The 23,877-nt window shown below is 43.9% G+C and overlaps 1 protein-coding gene across 1 annotated transcript; it reads left to right on the top strand.

Annotated features, from left to right (window-relative positions):
• Window positions 1-348: 348 nt before the first annotated feature.
• Window positions 349-1,035, top strand: LOC134208925 (alpha-tocopherol transfer protein-like). The gene has a single exon (XM_062684887.1). It carries the CDS (start codon window positions 370-372, stop codon window positions 1,033-1,035), a length of 666 nt encoding a protein of 221 aa, XP_062540871.1. The 5' UTR covers window positions 349-369.
• The last annotated feature ends 22,842 nt before the right edge of the window (window positions 1,036-23,877 follow it).

Below are 23,877 nucleotides of genomic sequence, written 5' to 3'. Positions count from 1 at the left end.
CAATACTTATGTAGATTAAATTCAACATGTTTCATCTGCTGTTTTATGTTCCTCATCACGCTTTAGATATTTATCTAAGGTTACTGTTACTGGGATTGAGCATGTGTACCTATTTTAATTCTGTTCCGAAACCAAATGGTGAATCCCTATTTGTTTTGATTCTTATTTCCGGAACTTATATCAACAGAGAGCAAGTGTTACAACATTTACAAACTGCTATAATCGATTCATGATCGACTGTTTGTTAAAAGAAGAGTGTTGCCAATAATGGGTCAGGCACCATTCAGTCATTAACTGTTATTCATAAACCAATTACGTGCATCATTGCAACTTCAGTTCACCGCGAAGTTTCTCAACGATCGGCTCTGCATGGAATCTGTAATAGATAAGAAGTCATTTTCTAATGATGAGTACGTATGCTCTCTGGATCCAGAAAACCTAAGGAAAGCTAAAGAAGAGCTGCATGAGGATGAAAGCATCCGAGAGTCATCAATCACCCAGATGCGAGAGTACATTGCCAAGGATCCGCAGATCATATGGTGCCGAACAGACCATCTATTCCTGTTGCTATTCCTTCGAGTGCGCAAGTTCAATGTACAGGCAGCATGTGAAATGCTAAGAAACATGCTAATGGCCATCCATACTGAACCAGATTCGTTTAAACTACGGCCAACAGAATGGGATACATTTATCGCCCAACCAATTTCACTTCCCCTGGGTCCGGATGACAAAGGTCGCATGGTGATACTTTGTCGACAAGGTCAGAGCGATGCCTCAACGGTCACATTGGAAGAAATTATAAGGATGTCCATCTTGGTATTTCAAACATTCTGCTATATTGAAAGCTACCAGATAAATGGAGCGGTGCTCATAATTGATTATGAAGGAGTCACAATGAACCATTTTGCAGTTTGGACTATACCAGTGCTGTCATGGCAAATCAATAGCTGGTTACTCATAAATTTAAAATTTTGCGCCCCTTGGAAAATTCGCCCATCAAAATTTATTGATTTGAAAATTGCGCCCCATGCTTAAATGTGATTAAATTCAATTTAATACTTATTCTAGATCAAACAAAAAACGTAATACCGCCAGTGTAACACCAGATATTAGTTTGATGCGTCATATACATCTGCATAAACAAGAATTCATATGGAAAGTATTGATGCTTTGGGTTTGAAATTAAGTTAAATTAGCATATTAGAATGAAAATGAAATTCTAATGAGATAGGATATTCAAAATATACACTGGAACGTAACTCCTATGGTAATCAAAATACCAGTGAAGTTTCGCTTTCTAAACTCATTGAATGTAATGCATCGTATTAGGATTTTTACAGGTTTATGTGCCGACTCCTTTTAAAAATATTTATGTTGATAAGTAAAACAATGATCGAAATTTAAACTGTACTTTCTGTAGAATATTTTATTAATTTATTCTTGATTACTCCGCCCTCTGTCCAAGTCAAGTTTTTATTGTCTATTTAAATCGCCTCCATTTAATACCAATGCATTTTTATCTAGAAAATAACGGATTGTAGAGTTCAAGTTTACCATATCCCGCTATTTTGAATATCTCTTAATTTCTAACTTAACAATTAACATCGTCTCAAAGCTTGTTGGATCAATTTTGTAAATGAAAAAAATACTAAGACCACCTCCACCAACTATGTGGTATGCTTCATAGAGACATAGGACTTCAAGATGATTTACATTTGTCATAAGACGAGTTAATACAATCCCATTGAATTCCACCACTTAATTGTATCTTGACAGATACGTATTTCGACCTCAACAGTAAGGCCGTCTTCAGTGTCTCGTACTTGACTCGACTTACATATGATTTACATGATTTTATATATATAAAGTACGTTTTAGTTTAACCATTTTTTTTAGACAAGAGCTTGTTGTGCAATAAATAATTTAAACAGAAAATGTCGATAATGCTAAAGATCATTATTTTTTAGTGGCGGCATTTTCATACTTTCGTCCTAGAGGTTAAAAAAAAGCTTGCCACTATTTCGAATATATCAGAGTATACATAACCGGATCGGCTCGCCACAAAAAATCAAAATACATTTATCAAAATAATATTTCACTCATAAATTTATAGAAAACTCTTACTTAACTTAGAGGTCCAAAGCACCTCGAATTGGCGACTGCCTCAAGCAAGGTTGTTTTTCATACAAAATGACTAACTTTGACATGCTAGCCTTTCTAATTACCTCATATCATTAAAACATTTTCTAACGGAAATTCCGCCTACTTAGAATGCTTTTTTGAAGTAGCTTCAAACCAGTATCAAAACTAATTTGAAATGCTTTTAGGAAAATTTTGCACTCTGAATATTTGATGTACAGAAAGGCTATAAATTCATTCCGACAACGAACTTTTTATAGAAGGCTCATAGACCCATAGTAATATATACCAATCGACTCAGCTCAACAAACTGAACAAATGTCTTTACGTCCGCGTCCGTTGAATTTTGCCTGCAACCCCCTTTTTTTTTAATTACGTCTCCCCAAATTTAGGTATCTTCATTGAACAAACATTTCATAAAAATGCTTGTTTTCACACTCCTAAGCTTTACTTCCTTAACAGTTTTACGCCCATGTGTTTTGCACGTTTAAAATGCTTCTGAGTAAGGATATGCGATAACACACTTTTTCCTAACGAAACGAAACGAAACGAAATTCAAAATGTCTAAGTTGATTCGGATCGAAACGAAACGAAATATAGATTTACTTTCGAGACTTCGAAACGATACGAAATCAAGGTTCATTTAATTCGAAATTTTTCGAAACGAAACGAAATTTTATTTTTTTTTTCCGCGGAATTTATAATAAAAGAAGTTATAATAAAAGAAGAGGTAGTCTGTGTTAAATCACCGCATTTTCGCCGCATATACCATTGACGATAAGGCAATACCCCAGAATTTGTGCCGCTTTCAAAGGAATTTATCGTGGAGCGTGTGCTCCCGAATATGATCAATTTCATATCAGTAAGTATAAAAAATATAGAAATTGTGGAATTTTTCATATACGGATTCAAATTTCGTTTAAAACCTTAGTTCACTTAAGAATATGTTACGGTTCATTTTATCTTACATGTTAGTGACAAATGTTCGAGTGAAATTGTGTATGTTTCAGTCCTGAATGTTCTGTGTTAATGGCGGGATTTGACTGATGGACCAAAAACATTATAAGGAAACCTCGTAATGGGCAACACATTGGACGTTTCTCTCGGGGCACAGAGAGAACGTCGATCATTTTAATTTGTTGAATTTATTGTAAACTGTTTATAATTGTATGTTTGTAAAAATTTTATTGTAATAAATAATGTAATTATGCTGAAGCATACTTCATATTGTCTTGTCAGCGTGATTTTATAGTATTGAGCCAAAGAAAGTCAAAGTCAAAATTAGAAAATGAATGTTTGGAAGAATCCTATGCACCTTTCTAAAATGCACAAAGATATGTATTTCAGATGAAATTTCACAGACCCATAGTCTTATATACAATCAGCTCAATGAACTGAGCTATTGTCTGTGTGCCCATGGGATAAGAGAACAGCTGTTATGGTCATGAGCTGAAAACAATCATAAGTAAAGCTTTCAGCAATTTTAATGATCTTTCCACCCGTTCTGGATTTTTTTTGCAAATTCTATGCGAAGTACTAGAAATGCCCACAAATCTGCAATGTTCCTTACATATTGTGCAAATAGTCAAAAAAGAGCTTAGCCAGAGATGCATCTAAACACGAGAACGCGTGTTCGTGTTCAAAACGTTCTGAACACTGCACACTGTTCAAGAGCACTGACCTAACATAGCAACTTGTATCCTAGGAAAACAAATTCAAGCGACGGCATGGTACACATTTTTCGGCTAGTAATGGAATACGTTGACATCTAACGGATAGAAATCAAGCATACTCATATGGTTTTGCATAGTTCCAAATCTAAGGAATCTTAGTTACCATGATCGTGTACAGGATCCATATGTATGATCGTTTTGCTTGCGTACCAACCCAGTGCACACTGAACTGTGTTCAGAGTTCAAAACTAAGAACACCAAGGCACGCTCTCGGCTCATGTTCTGTTCAGGATGCATCTCTGAGCTTAGCTTGATTAACTGTACACATCGTAGTTGATAATCTTGATTGGCCGAGGAACAGCAAATATGCACAGCTCACCAATTAAATAATATTCTTTAATTAAAACTTATTCTCATTGTATACTTGCTTCGGAGTTTCCAATTCTTGGCCAATAATGATGCTGGTCACGTCCTTACAGTCAATTTAGGATTTAAAAACTCATTGTTATAAAAAACCGAGGAATGCTCTGCATCTGTGAGCGCTACGGGAAAGGAATCGTTGGTTAGTAGAGAAGATAATTCATGTGAAGCACCTTGGTAAGCGACTAAATATTTATTGTAAACGAAGATATTTTGAAAACAAGAAGACGAAAACTGTGTTTCAAATCAATCCAACGCAAGATCAATGTGCTTCGTTTAATAAGCTTCTACAATATGATCGATTCCGCACTAAATAATTTTGTGCTCTTCGATGTAGAGATTAGTTTTATCACTTCGCGTTCTCCCACACTAGCTGGCGTGATCAACATCAACAAGATCGATTGTACACTGCTTGAATAAATTTCTGCTACGCGAGGTAGATTTTTTTCACTTCGCGTTCTCCCGGACTAGTTGCCGTCCCATGATCAGCAGCAACACGATCGATTCCGCATTCATATTGTACAAATAGTAAAAAATATCACAAAATATAAATTTGAATCTTGGAAACACTGAAGACGTTTTATAGAAGAAAACTACATACGTATTTGTCGACTAAGAATGGGGTTAGTCATGGTCATTTTTTCAAATCAATGATTTTTTGAAGCCATTCTGGGTCCTGAACAACTGTGCAGAATTTGGGATCGATTGGTTGCTTCTTCGCTTTCCGCATCGCGTTTGAAGTTTGTATGGAAATTAGTATGGGAGAACGTATATTTTTGCATTTCTACTACTAGAGGTTTCAGTTCATCGTAAACCATGCGGCGCATTGCGTTAAAGTATAACCCAAAGTATGCCGAAAACTTTGCCGAAGAAGGCACGTTGCTGGAACGTCCACGAAAAAAGTTATAACGCTTCAAAGATTGAGTGTTCAAACCATATGCAAAAAATCGTTTATTCTGCCAGCACTGCCAAACTACGAAGACCAATAATTTAACTGAGTGTTATTTCAAAATAATTGATCTTATAGGGCTTTGGAACTAATGAGAGTTATCCGGAATCATTTCACAAAGAAAAAAACGGACAAGAAAGAAGATAGGTTTTGCCCTCCGACAATAACAGGTTGTCCGGTAGTGCTGGCAGAAACATTGATTTCTTGCATATGGATTGAACAATCAATTTTCGAAACGTAATAACATTTTTTGTAGACCTTCCAGCTATGTACCTTCTTCGGCAAAGTCTTTCGGCATCTTCCAGACTAAATGCTAACGTATTGAGTTACGTGATTGATGATAAATTGAAGCCGCTAATAGCAAAAATGTAAAGAAGTACGTTTTTCCATACTAATCTCCATGTAAATTTAAAACGCGATGCGGCATGCGAGGTCGCAACTAATCTAACCCATATTTTGTACAGGTGATTGGGGTCCCATAACGATTCAGAAAAAATCTTGATCTCACTTGATCGAACGAAGTTTGCGTTTTCCCATACAACTGCGCCCCACTCTAGGGGTTATGTAGTAAGCGTTAATAGAAAAAATTGTATAACCTAAAGTTTTGAAAACAACTTAATGATTTAGTTCAGCGGCGCAGCCAAAATTTTTGATAATATAAAGTATGGTTTAAGTTCAAATTTGTTTCGAAATTCCGCGGAATTCCGTTAAATTTCGTTAGAAGCTAGTTTTTTCTATCGAAATTTTTGTAATTTTACGAAACGAAACGAAATCAAGACATCAGATTTCACCATGCTCAAATTCCGCGAAATTCCGCGGAATTTCGTTTCGAACCACCTGAAACGAATTTTTTCGAAATACCGCATATGCTTACTTCTGAGTAGCTTCAATCGTCTAATCGCGTGTGCTGAGAAATGTCGGTTTGATTCCTACCCTAGTAAGAAGATTTTTTTTCGGCATCGGAAAATTTATCACTAATCAACAAATTTGTTATCGTGGTGTGTCACGGTAAAATGAAAACTAAAAAGGTGTACCGGCTTAAATTTTAATTTTAAACAATCGACCAAAACTATGAATGCCTTAGAGCAATTAAATTGTACTCCAATTGCTACTAAAATCATATGACTCACAAGACCGCCCAACTCACAATGAAGGTCTCAGAGTAACCATATTGTACTCAAATCGAATCAGTGTCCGCCTTCATGGGACTCAAATGATCGCTCGATTCACTATGAAAGCCTCAGAGTAGCCGAATTGTACTCAAATCAAATCTGTGTCCGCCCTCATGGGACTCAGACGTTCGGTCAATTTATTAAGAATGCCTCAAAGCAAACATATGGTACTCAAATTGATTCTTCGTTCGCACTACGAAACTCAAAGGATTGCTCAACTCACTAAGAAGACCTCATAGTAAACAAATTGTACTCAAATAAAATTCATGTCACGAACACTCATTTCACTATCAGCACCTACGAGTAACCAAATTGTAATCAAATCGAATCTGTGTCCGATTTGAGTCATGCCCTCATGGGACTCATGGCGAGGGCTCAAGACACTATGAACGTCTCAAGGCAACTGATTTGAACTCAAACTCATGATGTATCCGCCCTCATGGGACTCTGGCGAGCGCTCAATTCACTACAAACGTCTCAGAGTAACAAATATATCATCAGACTAAGGCCAGAGTGGCATGTGCTGCACATAAAAGACATCTCCATTCAGCTCGGTTCATGGCTGCACTTCGCCAACCACGCAGTCTGCGGAGGGTCCGCAAGTCGTCCTCCACCTGATCGATCCACCTTGCCCGCTGTGCACCTCGCCTTCTTGTTCCCGTCGGATCGTTGTCGAGAACCATTTTCACCGGATTACTGTCCAACATTCTGGCTACGTGCCCGGCCCACCACAGTCTTCCGATTTTCGCGGTGTGAACGATGGATGGTTCTCCCAACAGCTAATGCAACTCGTGGTTCATTCGCCTCCTCCACGTACCGTCCGCCATCTGCACCCCACCATAGATGGTACGCAACACTTTCCTTTCGAAAACTCCCAGTGCGCGTTGGTCCTCCACGAGCATCGTCCAGGTCTCGTGTCCGTAGAGAACTACCGGTCTTATAAGCGTTTTGTAGATAGTCAGTTTGGTACGGCGGCGAACTCTATTCGATCTGAGCGTCTTGCGGAGTCCAAAGTACGTACGATTTCCAGCCACTATGCGTCTCCGAATTTCTCTGCTGGTATCCTTATCGGCGGTCACCAGTGAGCCCAAGTAAACGAATTCTTCAACCACCTCGATTTCGTCACCACCGATAGAAACTCGTGGTGGGTGGCTCACATTGACCTCTCTTGAGCCTCTTCCTATCATGTACTTCGTCTTCGACGTGTTGATGACTAGTCCAATCCGTTTAGCTTCGCTTTTCAGTCTGATGTAGGCTTCCTCCATCCTCTCAAAGTTACGTGCCATGATATCAATGTCGTCGGCGAAACCAAATAACTGGACGGACTTCGTAAAAATCGTACCACTCGTGACAATCCCAGCCCTTCGTATTACTCCCTCCAAAGCGATGTTGAATAGCAAACACGAAAGACCATCACCTTGCCGTAACCCTCTACGGGTTTCGAAGGGACTCGAGAATGCCCCTGAAACTCGAACTACGCACATCACCCGATCCATCGTCGCCTTGATCAACCGTATCAGTTTATCCGGAAATCCGTTTTGGTGCATTAGCTGCCATAGCTGGTCCCGATCGATTGTATCATATGCGGTTTTAAAGTCGATAAATAGATGATATGTTAGCACGTTGTATTCGCGGCATTTCTGCAATACCTGACGTATGGCGAACACCTGGTCTGTGGTAGAGCGTTCACCCATAAATCCCGCCTGGTACTGCCCCACGAACTCTCTTGCAATTGGTGTTAGTCGACGGCATGAAATTTGGGAGAGTACCTTGTAGGCCGCGTTCAGCAATGTGATTGCGCGGTAGTTGCTACAATCCAGCTTATCGCCCTTTTTGTAGATGGGACACACGACACCTTCCATCCACTCCTGCGGCAGAACCTCATCCTCCCAAACCTTGGTAATCACCCAGTGCAGCGCACTAGCCAGTGCTTCACCACCGTGTTTAAACAGCTCTCCTGGTAGTTGGTCAACTCCAGGGGCTTTGTTGTTTTTCAGCCGGCCGATCTCCTCCTGGATTTCCTGGAGATTCGGAGCCGGAAGTCGCATGTCCTGCGCGCGTGCTCCTAGGTCCATTACCATACCGCCACCGTTGTCTGCCATATCTCCATTCAGGTGCTCTTCCTAGTGCTGCCGCCACTTTTGGATCACCTCACGCTCGTTCGTAAGAAGGTTCCCGTTTATGTCCTTACACATATCGGGCTGTGGCACGTGGCCCTTACGTGAACGGTTCAACTTCTCATAGAACTTTCGTGCGTTATTAGCGCGGTACAGTTGCTCCGTCTGTTCACGGTCTCGATCTTCCTGCTGGCGCTTTTTCCTCCGGAAAATCGAGTTTTGTCTGTTCCGCGCCCGTTTGTATCGTACCTCGTTCGCCCTCGTGTGGTGTTGCAGCAATCTCGCCCATGCTGCATTCTTCTCCTCAACTAACTGCTCACATTCGCCGTCATACCAGTCGTTTCTCTGATCCGGAGCCACCGTGCCTAGTGCAGCGGTTGCGGTGCTTCCAATGGCGGATCGAATATCTCTCCAGCCATCTTCAAGAGATGCTGCGCCTAGCTGCTCTTCCGTTGGGAGTGCCACTTCCAGATGCTGCGCGTAGTCTTGGGCTAGTCTACCGTCTTGTAGCCGCCCAATGTTAAGCCGCGGCGGACGACTCCGACGCGTGTTGATCACCGTCGAGAGTTATGAGCGCAGACATACTGCGACGAGGTAGTGGTCGGATTCAATATTCGCACTGCGGTAAGTGCGTACGTTCGTGATGTCAGAGAAGAATTTACCGTCGATTAAAACGTGGTCGATTTGGTTTTCCCTTACTTGATTAGGTGATTTCCACGTGGCCTTGTGGATATTCTGACGGGGGAAGAAAGTGCTTCGGACTACCATTCCGCGGGAGGCTGCAAAGTTTATGCATCGTTGGCCGTTGTCGTTCGATACGGTATGCAGACTATCCGGTCCGATGACCGGTCTATACATTTCCTCCCTTCCTACCTGGGCGTTCATGTCACCGATGACGATTTTGACGTCCCGCAGTGGGCATCCATCGTATGTCTGCTCCAGCTGCGCATAGAACGCTTCTTTCTCGTCGTCGGATCTCCCTTCGTGTGGGCAGTGCACGTTGATGATGCTATAGTTGAAGAAACGGCCTTTATCCTCAGCTTGCACATCCTTGCGTTGATTGGCTGCCACCCAATCACGCGTTGGCGCATCTTTCCCAGCACTATGAAGCCGGTTCCCAGCTCGTTGGTGGTGCCACAGCTTTGGTAGAAGGTAGCCGCTTGATGCCCGCTTTTCCACACTTTCTGTCCTGTCCAGCAGATTTCCTGCAGCGCTACGACATCGAAGTTGCGGGGATGTAATTCATCGTAGATTATCCTGTCGCAACCTGCGAAGCCTAGCGACTTGCAGTTCCATGTTCCAAGCTTCCAATTATCCTTTATTCGTCGCCTAGGTCGTTGCCGATTGTATCGAGTCGTATTATCTTCTATGTCGTTCGTAATAGTTGTTTTTAAAGGCGGCTTATTGGGCCTGCGCAAACCTCCTGTCTCGTCGGAGGGCCGTCGTGTCAGGGCTGTTTAGCGTCCCTCCTAACACCAGGACTTGGGCTTGTGCGCTTTGAGCGGCACACGGTCGCTTTGGCGGAGCCTACTTGCGGATACATGCTGCTTTTTCAGAGTATTAATCTTGTACTCAAATTCATGCTGTGTCCGCTCTCATGAGACTCTGGCGAGCGCTCAATTCACGATGAACGTCTCAGTGCAACAGATTTAGACTCAAACTCATGCTGTGTTCGCCCTCCTGGGACTCCAGTGAGCGCTCAATTCATTATGATCCTTGCAGGGCCGGATTTAGCCGGACGGGGGCCCCGGGGCCAACAGGTTGTGGGGGTCCCAAAATGTACAAAAAATACGGCCCTGGTCTCAAGGCAAGAGTTTTGAACTCAAACACATGGTGTGTCCGCCCTCATGAGTCTCTGGCGAGTCACTATGAACTCAGAGTACCAATTTTGTACTCAAATTCATGAACTGTCCGCTCTCATGGGACTCTGGCGAGTAATAAATCCACTACCATCACATAAGTACAACCAAATTGAACTCATATCGACACTGCGCCCGCCCCCATGGACTCAGATGAGCGCTCAATCCACTATCATCACTTAAGTGCAATCTAATTGATCTCATATCGACACTACGACCGCCCCAAAAATTCAAACGAGCGCTCATTCTACCCGCGCAGCACAAGTCAGACAAAAAATGTTGCAGCAACTTAATTGTGACTGAATCCGGTCACATATGAATTGCAGTAACCTATGTGGAATAAGTGTGCTGCTAGGGTTCTATCTCCTTAGAGAAACTTAATTGAACTCAAAATGCTACTGTGCCCGCCCTCATGGACTCAGACGAAGGCTCAATCCACTATCATCACATAAGTGCAACCAAATTGAACTCATATCGACACTGCGCCCGCCCTCATTGACTCAGACGTGCACTTAATCCACTATCATCACATAAGTGCAACCGAATTGATCTCATATCGACACTGCACCCGCCCCCAAGGATTCAAACGAGCGTTCATTCTACTATCTTCTTAGAGAAACCTAATTGAACTCAAAATGCAACTATGCCCGCCCTCATGAACTCAGACGAGGGCCCAATCCACTATCATCACGATAGAGCAACCAAATTCATCTAATATTGACACTGTGACCGCCCTCAAGGACTCAAACGAGAGCTCAATCCACTATCATCACATGAGTGCAATCAAATTGATCTCATATTGGCACTGCGACCGCCCTCACGGACTCAGACTGGCGCTCATTCTACTATCATCAAGTTAGAACAACCAAATTAAACTCAAAATGCTTCTACACCAGTCCTCATGGACTCAGACGAGCGCCCAATCCACTATCATCACATAAGAGAAACCAAATTGATCTCATATTGACACTGCGACCGCCCCCAAGGATTCAAACGAGCGCTCACTCTGCTATCTCCTTAGAGAAACCTTATTGAACTCAAAATGCTACTGTGCCCGCCCTCATGGACTCAGACGAGCGCTCAATCCACTATCATCACATAAGTGCAACCAAATTGATCTCATATCGACACTGTGACCGCCCCTAAGGATTCAAACGAGCGCTCATTCTACTATCTTTTTAGAGAAACCTAAATGAACTCAAAATGCTACTGTAACCGCTCTCATGGACTCAGACGAGCGCTCAATCCACTATCATCACATAAGTGCAACCAAATTGAACTCATATCGACACAGCGCCCGCCCTAATTGACTCAGACGTGCGCTCAATCCACTATCGTCAGTCACATAAGTGCAACCAAATTGAACTCATATTGACACAGCGCCCGCCCTTATGGGCTTAGACGAGCACTTAATCCACTATTATCACATAAGTGTGAACAACTTATGTCGACAATGCACCCGTCCCCATGGACTCACACGAGCGCTCAATCCACTATCATCACATAAGAGCAACTAAATTGATCTCATATCGACACTGCGACCGCCCCCAAGGATTTAAACGAGCGCTCACTCTGCTATCTCCTTAGATAAACCTTATTGAACTCAAAATGCTATTGTTCCCACCCTCATGCACTTAGACGAGCGCTCAATCCACTATAATCAAATAAGTGTAACCAAATTGAACTCATATCGACACTGCACCCGGCCTCATTGACTCAGACGTGCGCTCAATCCACTATCATCAGTCACATAAGTGCAACCAAATTGATTTCATATCGACACAGCGCCCACCCTCATGGACTTAGGCGAGCGCTTAATCCACTATTATCACATAAGTGTGAACAAATTGAACTTATGTCGACAATGCCCCTATCCTCATGGACTCACACGAGCGCTCAATCCACTATCATCACATAAGAGCAACCAAATTGATCTCATATCGACACTGTGACCGCCCCCAAGGATTCAAACGAGCACTCATTATACTATCTCCACAGAGAAACCTAATTGAACTCAAAATACTACTGTGCCCACCCTCATGGACTCAGACTAGCGCTCAATCCACTATCATCACATAAGTGCAACCAAATTTATCTCATATCGACACTGTAACCGCCCCCAAGGATTCAAACGAGCGCTCATTCTACTATCTCCACAAAGAAACCTAATTGAACTCAAAATACTACTGTGCCCATCCTCATGGACTCAGACGAGCGCTCAATCCACTATCATCACATAAGAGGAACCAAATTGATCTCATATCGATACTGCGACCGCCCTTATGGACTCACACGAGCGCTCAATCCACTATCATCACACAAGAGCAACCAAATTTATCTTATATCGACACCGCGACCGCCCCCAAGGATTCAAACGAGCGCTCACTCTGCTATCTCCTTAGAAAAACCTAAATGAACTCAAAATGCTAGTGAAACCGCCCTCATTGACTCAGACGTGCGCTCAATCCACCATCATCATATAAATGCTACCAAATTGATCTCATATTGACACAGCGCCCGCCCGCATGGACGAGCGCTTAATCAGATATTATCACATAAGTGTGAACAAATTGAACTAATATCAACAATGCACCCGTCCTCATAGACTCAAACGAGCGCTCAATCCACTATCATCACATAAGTGCAACCAAATTGATCTCATATCGACACTGCGACCGCCCTCAAGGACTCAAACGAGCGCTCATTCTACTATCTTTTTAGAGAAACCTAAATGAACTCAAAATGCTACTGTGCCCGCCCTCATTGACTCAGACGTGCGCTCAATCCACTATCATCACATAAGTGCAACCAAGTTGAACTCATATCGACACAGCGCCCACCCTCATGGACTTAGACAAGCGCTCAATTCACTATATTCACATAAGTGCAACCAAATTGAACTCATATCGACACTGCGCCCGCCCTCATTGACTCAGACGTGCGCTCAATCCACTATCATCAGTCACATAAGTGCGACCAAATTGAACTCATATCGACACAGCGCCCGCCCTCATGGACTTAGACGAGCGCTTAATCCACTATTATCACATAAGTGTGAACAAATTGAACTTATGTCGACAATGCACCCGTCCTCATGGACTCACAAGAGCGCTCAATCCACTTTCATCACATAAGAGCAACCAAATTGATCTCATATCGACAATGCATCAGTCTTCATGGATTCAGGCGAGCGCTCAATCCACTATCATCACATAAGAGCAACCAAATTGATTTCATATCGACTTTGCGACCGCCCCCAAGGATTCAAACGAGCGCTCACTCTGCTATCTCCTTAGAGAAACCTAAATAAACTCAAAATGCTACTGTGCCCGCCTTCATGGACTCAGACGAGCGCTCAATCCACTATCATCACATAGATGCAACCAAATTGAACTCATATCGACACTGTGACCGCCCCCGAGGATTCAAACGAGCGCTAATTCTGCTATCTCCTTAGAGAAATCTAATTGAACTCGAAATACTATTGTGCCCGCCCTCATGAACTCAGACGAGCGCTCAATCCACTATCATCACATAAGTGCAAACAAATTGAACTCATATTGACACATTGCGCCCACCCTCATTGACTCAGACGTGCGCTCAATCCACTATCATCACATAAGTGCAACCAAGTTTAACTCATATCGACACAACGCCCACCCTCATTGACTCAGACGTGCGCTTAATCCACTATTATCACATAAGTGCAACCAAATTGAACTCATATCGACACTGTGACCGCCCCCGAGGATTCAAACGAGCGCTAATTCTGCTATCTCCTTAGAGGAATCTAATTGAACTCGAAATACTATTGTGCCCGCCCTCATGAACTCAGACGAGCGCTCAATCCACTATCATCACATAAGTGCAAACAAATTGAACTCATATTGACACATTGCGCCCGCCCTCATTGACTCAGACGTGCGCTCAATCCACTATCATCACATAAGTGCAACCAAGTTTAACTCATATCGACACAGCGCCCACCCTCATTGACTCAGACGTGCGCTTAATCCACTATTATCACATAAGTGCAACCAAATTGAACTCATATCGACACAGCGCCCGCCCTCATAGACTCAGTCGAGCGCTCAATCCACTATCATCAGTCACATAAGTGCAACCAAATTGAACTCATATCGACACAGCGCCCACCCTCATGGACTAAGACGAGCGATCAATCCAATATTATCACATAAGTGTAACCCAGTTGAACTCATATCGACACAGCGCCCACCCTCATGGGCTCAGTCGAGCGCTCAATCTACTATCATCACATATGTGTAACCAAATTAAACTCATATCGACACAGCGCCAACCCTCATGGACTTAGACGAGCGCTCAATCAACTATTATCACATAAGTGTGAACAAATTGAACTTATATCGACAATGCACCCGTCCTCATGGATTCAGATGAGTGCTCAATCCACTATCATCAGATAAGTGTGACCAAATTGATCTCATATCGACACTGCGACCGCCCCCGAAGAAACGAGCGCTCACTCTGCTATCTCCTTAGAGAAATTTAAATGAACTCGAAATGCTACTGTGCTCGCCTTCATGGACTCAGACGAGCGCTCAATTCACTATCATCACATAAATGCAACCAAATTGAACTCATATCGACACAGTGACCGCCCCCGAGCATTCAAACGAGCGCTCATTCTACTATCTCCTTAGAGAAACCTAATTGAACTCAAAATGCTACTGTGCTCGCCATCATGGACTCAGACGAGCGTTTGAACTCATATTGACACATTGCGCCCGCCCGCATGGACGAGCGCTTAATCAGATATTATCACATAAGTGTGAACAAATTGAACTAATATCAACAATGCACCCGTCCTCATAGACTCAAACGAGCGCTTAATCCACTATCATTACATAAGTGCAACCAAATCGATCTCATATCGACACTGCGACCGCCCTCAAGGACTCAAACGAGCGCTCATTCTACTATCTTTTTAGAGAAACCTAAATGAACTCAAAATGCTACTGTGCCCGCCCTCATTGACTCAGACGTGCGCTCAATCCACTATCATCACATAAGTGCAACCAAGTTGAACTCATATCGACACAGCGCCCACCCTCATGGACTTAGACAAGCGCTCAATTCACTATATTCACATAAGTGCAACCAAATTGAACTCATATCGACAATGCGCCCGCCCTCATTGACTCAGACGTGCGCTCAATCCACTATCATCAGTCACATAAGTGCGACCAAATTAAACTCATATCGACACAGCGCCCGCCCTCATGGACTTAGACGAGCGCTTAATCCACTATTATCACAAAAGTGTGAACAAATTGAACTTATGTCGACAATGCACCCGTCCTCATGGACTCACAAGAGCGCTCAATCCACTTTCATCACATAAGAGCAACCAAATTGATCTCATATCGACAATGCATCAGTCTTCATGGATTCAGGCGAGCGCTCAATCCACTATCATCACATAAGAGCAACCAAATTGATTTCATATCGACTTTGCGACCGCCCCCAAGGATTCAAACGAGCGCTCACTCTGCTATCTCCTTAGAGAAACCTAAATAAACTCAAAATGCTACTGTGCCCGCCTTCATGGACTCAGACGAGCGCTCAATCCACTATCATCACATAGATGCAACCAAATTGAACTCATATCGACACTGTGACCGCCCCCGAGGATTCAAACGAGCGCTAATTCTGCTATCTCCTTAGAGAAATCTAATTGAACTCGAAATACTATTGTGCCCGCCCTCATGAACTCAGACGAGCGCTCAATCCACTATCATCACATAAGAGCAACCAAATTGATTTCATATCGACTTTGCGACCGCCCCAAGGATTCAAACGAGCGCTCACTCTGCTATCTCCTTAGAGAAATTTAAATGAACTCGAAATGCTACTGTGCTCGCCTTCATGGACTCAGACGAGCGCTCAATTCACAATCATCACATAAATGCAACCAAATTGAACTCATATCGACACTGTGACCGCCCCCGAGCATTCAAACGAGCGCTCATTCTACTATCTCCTTAGAGAAACCTAATTGAACTCAAAATGCTACTGTGCCCGCCATCATGGACTCAGACGAGCGCTTGAACTCATATTGACACATTGCGCCCGCCCTCATTGACTCAGACGAGCGCTCAATCCACTATCATCACATAAGAGCAACCAAATTGATTTCATATCGACTTTGCGACCGCCCCCAAGGATTCAAACGAGCGCTCACTCTGCTATCTCCTTAGAGAAACCTAAATAAACTCAAAATGCTACTGTGCCCGCCTTCATGGACTCAGACGAGCGCTCAATCCACTATCATCACATAGATGCAACCAAATTGAACTCATATCGACACTGTGACCGCCCCCGAGGATTCAAACGAGCGCTAATTCTGCTATCTCCTTAGAGAAATCTAATTGAACTCGAAATACTATTGTGCCCGCCCTCATGAACTCAGACGAGCGCTCAATCCACTATCATCACATAAGAGCAACCAAATTGATTTCATATCGACTTTGCGACCGCCACCAAGAATTCAAACGAGCGCTCATTCTACTATCTCCTTAGAGAAATTTAAATGAACTCGAAATGCTACTGTGCTCGCCTTCATGGACTCAGACGAGCGCTCAATCCACTATCATCACATAAGAGCAACCAAATTGATTTCATATCGACACTGCGACCGCCCCCAAGGATTCAAACGAGCGCTCACTCTGCTATCTCCTTAGAGAAACCTAAATAAACTCAAAATGCTACTGTGCCCGCCTTCATGGACTCAGACGAGCGCTCAATCCACTATCATCACATAGATGCAACCAAATTGAACTCATATCGACACTGTGACCGCCCCCGAGGATTCAAACGAGCGCTAATTCTGCTATCTCCTTAGAGAAATCTAATTGAACTCGAAATACTATTGTGCCCGCCCTCATGAACTCAGACGAGCGCTCAATCCACTATCATCACATAAGAGCAACCAAATTGATTTCATATCGACTTTGCGACCGCCCCCAAGGATTCAAACGAGCGCTCACTCTGCTATCTCCTTAGAGAAATTTAAATGAACTCGAAATGCTACTGTGCTCGCCTTCATGGACTCAGACGAGCGCTCAATTCACAATCATCACATAAATGCAACCAAATTGAACTCATATCGACACTGTGACCGCCCCCGAGCATTCAAACGAGCGCTCATTCTACTATCTCCTTAGAGAAACCTAATTGAACTCAAAATGCTACTGTGCCCGCCCTCATGGACTCAGACGAGCGCTCAATCTACTGTCATCACATAAGTGCAACCAAATTGAACTCATATCAACACTGCGCCCGCCCTCATTGACTCATATGTGCGCTCAATCCACTATCATCACATAAGTGCAACCAAATTGAACTCATATTGACACAGCGCCCGTCGTCATGGACTCAGACGAGCGCTTAATCCACTATTATCACATAAGTGCAACCAAATTGATCTCATATCGACACTGCGACCGCCCTTAAGGATTAAGTGCTCATTCTACTATCTCATTAGAGAAACCTAATTGAACTCAGAATGCTACTACGCCCACCCTCATGGACTCAGACGAGCGCTCGATCCACTATCATCACACAAATACAACCAAATGGAACTCATATCGACACTGCGCCCACCTTCATGGACTCAGACGAGCGCTCAATCCACTAAATATCATCACATAAGTGCTACCATATTGAACTCATATCGACACTGCGCTCGTCCTCAGGGACTCCGACGAGCGCTCATTCTACTCTCGCGTTGAAGCAATCGAATTGTACTCAAAATGATACTGCGACCGCCCTCATGGACTCCAAAAATAATTAAACGAACGCGTCCGAAAGCATTCCCGCTGCTTTCCGGATGTTTCCCCCGTAATTTGTAAACTAAATCTTCCGGATGCATTTTTTGCTGATTCTCGCAGCCCGGAACATACAGATCGCATGGTTCCCGCATTGGAACCGCCTCTGAATGCTTGAGATTATTGATTCGAACGTACCCTTATGAAACGAACGTGTCCGGAAGCATTCCCGCTGCTTTCCGGATGTTTCCCCCGTAATTTGTAAACAAAATCTTCCGGATGCATTTTTCGCTGATTCTCGCAGCCAGGAACATACAGATCGCATGTTTCCCACATTGGAATAGCCTCTGAATGCTTGAGATTATTGATTCGAAGCGTACCATTATGAAACGAACGCGTCCGGAAGCATTCCCGCTGCTATCCGGATGTTTTCCCCGTAATTTGTAAGCAAAGTCTTCCGGATGCATTTATCGCTGGTTTTCGCAGCCCGGATCATACAGATCGCATGGTTCCCGCATTGGAATAGCCTCTGAATGCTGGGGATTATTGATTCGAAGCGTACGCATTATGAAACGAACGCGTCCGGAAGCATTCCCGCTGCTTTCCGGATGTTTTCCCCGTAATTTGTAAGCAAAGTCTTCCGGATGCATTTATCGCTGGCTTTCGCAGCCCGGATCATACAGATCGCATGGTTCCCGCATTGGAATAGCCTCTGAATGCTGGGGATTATTGATTCGAAGCGTACGCATTATGAAACGAACGCGTCCGGAAGCATTCCCGCTGCTTTCCGGATGTTTTCCCCGTAATTTGTAAACAAAATCTTCCGGATGCATTTTTCGCTGATTTTCGCAGCCCGGAACATACAGATTGCATGGTTCCCGCATTGGAACCGCCTCTGAATGCTGGGGATTATTGATTCGAAGCGTATCATTATGAAACGAACGCGTCCGGAAGCATTCCCGCTGCTATCCGGATGTTTTCCCCGTAATTTGTAAACAAAATCTTCCGGATGCATTTTTCGCTGGTTTTCGCAGCCCGGAACATACAGATCGCATGGTTCCCGCATTGGAATAGCCTCTGAATGCTGGGGATTATTGATTCGAAGCGTATCATTATGAAACGAACGCGTCCGGAAGCATTCCCGCTGCTTTCCGGATGTTTCCCCCGTAATTTGTAAACAAAATCTTCCGGATGCATTTTTCGCTGATTCTCGCAGCCCGGAACATACAGATCGCATGGTTCCCGCATCGGAATAGCCTCTGAATGCTGGGGATTGTTGATTCGAAGCGTACCATTATGAAACGAACGCGTCCGGAAGCATTCCCGCTGCTTTCCGGATGTTTCCCCCGTAATTTGTAAACAAAATCTTCCGGATGCATTTTTCGCTGATTCTCGCAGCCCGGAACATACAGATCGCATGGTTCCCGCATCGGAATAGCCTCTGAATGCTGGGGATTGTTGATTCGAAGCGTACCATTATGAAACGAACGCGTCCGGAAGCATTCCCGCTGCTTTCCGGATGTTTCCCCCTGTAATTTGTGAATTAAATCTTCCGGATGCATTTTTCGCTGGTTTTCGCAGCCCGGAACATACAGATCGCATGGTTCCCGCATTGGAATAGCCTCTGAATGCTGGGGATTATTGATTCGAAGCGTATCATTATGAAACGAACGCGTCCGGAAGCATTCCCGCTGCTTTCCGGATGTTTCTCCCGTAATTTGTAAACAAAATCTTCCGGATGCATTTTTCGCTGGTTTTCGCAGCCCCGAACATACAGATTGCATGGTTCCCGCATTGGAACCGCCTCTGTATGCTGGGGATTATTGATTCGAAGCGTATCATTATAAAACGAACGCGTCCGGAAGCATTCCCGCTGCTTTCCGGATGTTTCCCCCGTAATTTGTAAACAAAATCTTCCGGATGCATTTTTCGCTGGTTTTCGCAGCCCGGATCATACAGATCGCATGGTTCCCGCATTGGAATAGCCTTTGAATGCTGGGGATTATTGATTCGAAGCGTACCATTATGAAACGAACGGGTCCGGAAGCATTCCCGCTGCTTTCCGGATGTTTCCCCCGTAATTTGTAAACCAAATCTTCCGGATGCATTTTTCGTTGATTCTCGCAGCCCGGATCATACAGATCGCATGGTTCCCGCATTGGAATAGCCTCTGAATGCTGGGGATTATTGATTCGAAGCGTATCATTATGAAACGAACGCGTCCGGAAGCATTCCCGCTGCTTTCCGGATGTTTCCCCCGTAATTTGTAAACAAAATCTTCCGGATGCATTTTTCGTTGATTCTCGCAGCCCGGAACATAAAGATTGCATGATTCCCGCATTGGAATAGCCTCTGAATGCTGGGGATTGTTGATTCGAAGCGTATCATTATGAAACGAACGCGTCCGGAAGCATTCCCGCTGCTTTCCGGATGTTTCCCCCGTAATTTGTAAACAAAATCTTCCGGATGCATTTTTCGCTGATTCTCGCAGCCCGGAACATACAGATCGCATGGTTCCCGCATTGGAATAGCCTCTGAATGCTGGGGATTATTGATTCGAAGCGTATCATTATAAAACGAACGCGTCCGGAAGCATTCCCGCTGCTTTCCGGATGTTTCCCCCGTAATTTGTAAACAAAATCTTCCGGATGCATTTTTCGCTGATTCTCGCAGCCCGGAACATACAGATCGCATGGTTCCCGCATTGGACTAGCCTCTGAATGCTGGGGATTATTGAATCGAAGCGTATCATTATGAAACGAACGCGTCCGGAAGCATTCCCGGTGCTTTCCGGATGTTTCCCCCTGTAATTTGTAAACAAAATCTTCCGGATGCATTTTTCGTTGAATCTCGCAGCCCGGAACATACAGATTGCATGGTTCCCGCATTGGAATAGCCTCTGAATGCTGGGGATTATTGATTCGAAGCGTATCATTATAAAACGAACGCGTCCGGAAGCATTCCCGCTGCTTTCCGGATGTTTCCCCCGTAATTTGTAAACAAAATCTTCCGGATGCATTTTTCGCTGATTCTCGCAGCCCGGAACATACAGATCGCATGGTTCCCGCATTGGAATAGCCTCTGAATGCTGGGGATTATTGATTCGAAGCGTATCATTATAAAACGAACGCGTCCGGAAGCATTCCCGCTGCTTTCCGGATGTTTCCCCCGTAATTTGTAAACAAAATCTTCCGGATGCATTTTTCGCTGATTCTCGCAGCCCGGAACATACAGATCGCATGGTTCCCGCATTGGAATAGCCTCTGAATGCTGGGGATTATTGATTCGAAGCGTATCATTATGAAACGAACGCGTCCGGAAGCATTCCCGCTGCTTTCCGGATGTTTCCCCCGTAATTTGTAAACAAAATCTTCCGGATGCATTTTTCGCTGATTCTCGCAGCCCGGAACATACAGATCGCATGGTTCCCACATTGGAATAGCCTCTGAATGCTTGAGATTATTGATTCGAAGCGTACCATTATGAAACGAACGCGTCCGGAAGCATTCCCGCTGCTATCCGGATGTTTCCCCCGTAATTTGTAAACAAAATCTTCCGGATGCATTTTTCGCTGATTCTCGCAGCCCGGAACATACAGATCACATGGTTCCCGCATCGGAATAGCCTCTGAATGCTGGGGATTATTGATTTGAAGCGTATCATTATGAAACGAACGCGTCCGGAAGCATTCCCGCTGCTATCCGGATGTTTCCCCCGTAATTTGTAAACAAAATCTTCCGGATGCATTTTTCGCTGGTTTTCGCAGCCCGGATCATACAGATCGCATGGTTCCCGCATTGGAATAGCCTTTGAATGCTGGGGATTATTGATTCGAAGCGTACCATTATGAAACGAACGGGTCCGGAAGCATTCCCGCTGCTTTCCGGATGTTTCCCCCGTAATTTGTAAACAAAATCTTCCGGATGCATTTTTCGTTGATTCTCGCAGCCCGGAACATACAAACGTATAGGAGATCATGCAGAGGGTAATCCTGTAGCGTATATTTTTTTTTAAATCTGGGAGGGCGCATAAAAGTTAGAGGAATACGTATAGGTGGGCGGAGATCCTGCAAAGGGGGAAATTCAGAAATCTACTTGGGCGCAACAAAGTTAGAATAATACGTTCTAGGGGGGTGGGAATCCCATAGAGGACATATTCTTAAATCTAAGGAGACGCAAACCAGTTAGAGGAATACATATAGGAAGGCGAAGATCCTACAGAGGACATATTTCAAAATCTACGGGGGCGCAAAATAGAGGAATTCGTATAGGAGGGCGTAGATCCGTAGAGGAAATTTCGAAGTGGACATTTTTTTTAAGTCTACCGGGACGCAAAAAATTTAGAGGAATCCTGCAGAGGACATATTTCAAAATCTACGGGGGCGCAAAATAGAAGAATTCGTATAGCAGGGCGGAGATCCTACAGAGGACATACTTCTGGGGCGCAAAAAAGTTCGAATAATACGTTCTAGGGGAGCGGAAATCCCGTAGAGGACATATTTTGAAATCTAAGGGGGCGCAAAAAAATTGAAGAAATACGTATAGGAGGGCGGAGATTCTGCAGAGGACATATTTCTAAATCCACGGGAGCGCAAAACAATAGGGGGCGGAAATCCCGAAGCGGATTTTTTTTTAAATCTACATGGGCGCAAAAAAGTTAGAGGAATATGTTAGGAATGAGGAGATCCTGCAGAGGATATATTTCAAAATTTGCGGGGGCGCAAAATACAGGAATTCGTATATGAGGGCGGAGATCCTATAGATGACATATTTCTAAATCCACGGGGGCGCAAACAAGTTAGAATAATACGTTCTAGGGGAGCGGAAATCCCGTAGAGGACATATTTTGAAATCTACGGGGGCGAAAAATGGAGGAATTTGTATAAGAGGGTGGAGATCCTGCAGAGGACATATTTTCTACATAGGACGGGGGCGCAAAAAAAGTATGAATTATACATTCTATGGGGGCGGAAATCCCTTAGAGGATATATTTTGAAATTCAAGGGGCGCAAAAAAGTTGGAGGAATACGTGTAGGAGGGCGAAGATCCTGCGGAGAACATGTTTTTAAATTCACTGAGGCGCAAAAAAGTTCAAATAATACGTTCTAGGGGGCGGAAATCTCGAAACGGACAATTTTTTTTAATCTACAGGGGCGCAAAAAAGTTAGAGGAATATGTTAGGAGGGCGGAGATCCTGCAGAGGACATATTTAAAAATCTACGGGGGCGCAAAATGGAGGAATTCGTATAGGAGGGCGGAGATCCTGCAGAGGACATATTTTTAAATCTACGGTGGCGCAAAATAGAGGAATTCGTATAGGAGGGCGGAGATCCTACAGAGGACATATTTCTAAATCCACGGGGGCGCAAAAAAAGTATGAATAATACATTCTATGGGGGCGGAAATCCCTTAGAGGATATATTTTGAAATTCAAGGGGCGCAAAAAAGTTAGAGGAATACGTGTAGGAGGGCGGAGATCCTGCAGAGAACGTGTTTTTAAATTCACGGAGGCGCAAAAAAGTTCAAATAATACGTTCTAGGGGGCGGAAAGCCCGAAGCGGTTAATTTTTTTTAATCTACAGGGCGCAAAAAAGTTAGAGGTATATGTTAGGAGGGCGGAGATCCAGCAGAGGACATATTTCAAAATCTGTGGGGGCGCAAAATGGAGGAATTCGTATAGGAAGGCGGAGATTCTGCAGAGGACATATTTCTAAATCCACGGGGACGCAAAAAAGTTCGAA

The sequence above is a fragment of the Armigeres subalbatus genome, chromosome 2, assembly GCF_024139115.2.
Source record: "Armigeres subalbatus isolate Guangzhou_Male chromosome 2, GZ_Asu_2, whole genome shotgun sequence".
NCBI classification, from domain to species: Eukaryota; Metazoa; Arthropoda; class Insecta; order Diptera; family Culicidae; genus Armigeres; species Armigeres subalbatus.
This window is presented reverse-complemented; position numbering and strand designations above follow the sequence as displayed.

Bases quoted from the DNA above. Each gene is read 5' to 3' on its own strand.
- LOC134208925 (XM_062684887.1), top strand. From the start codon at position 370: ATGGAATCTGTAATAGATAAGAAGTCATTTTCTAATGATGAGTACGTA.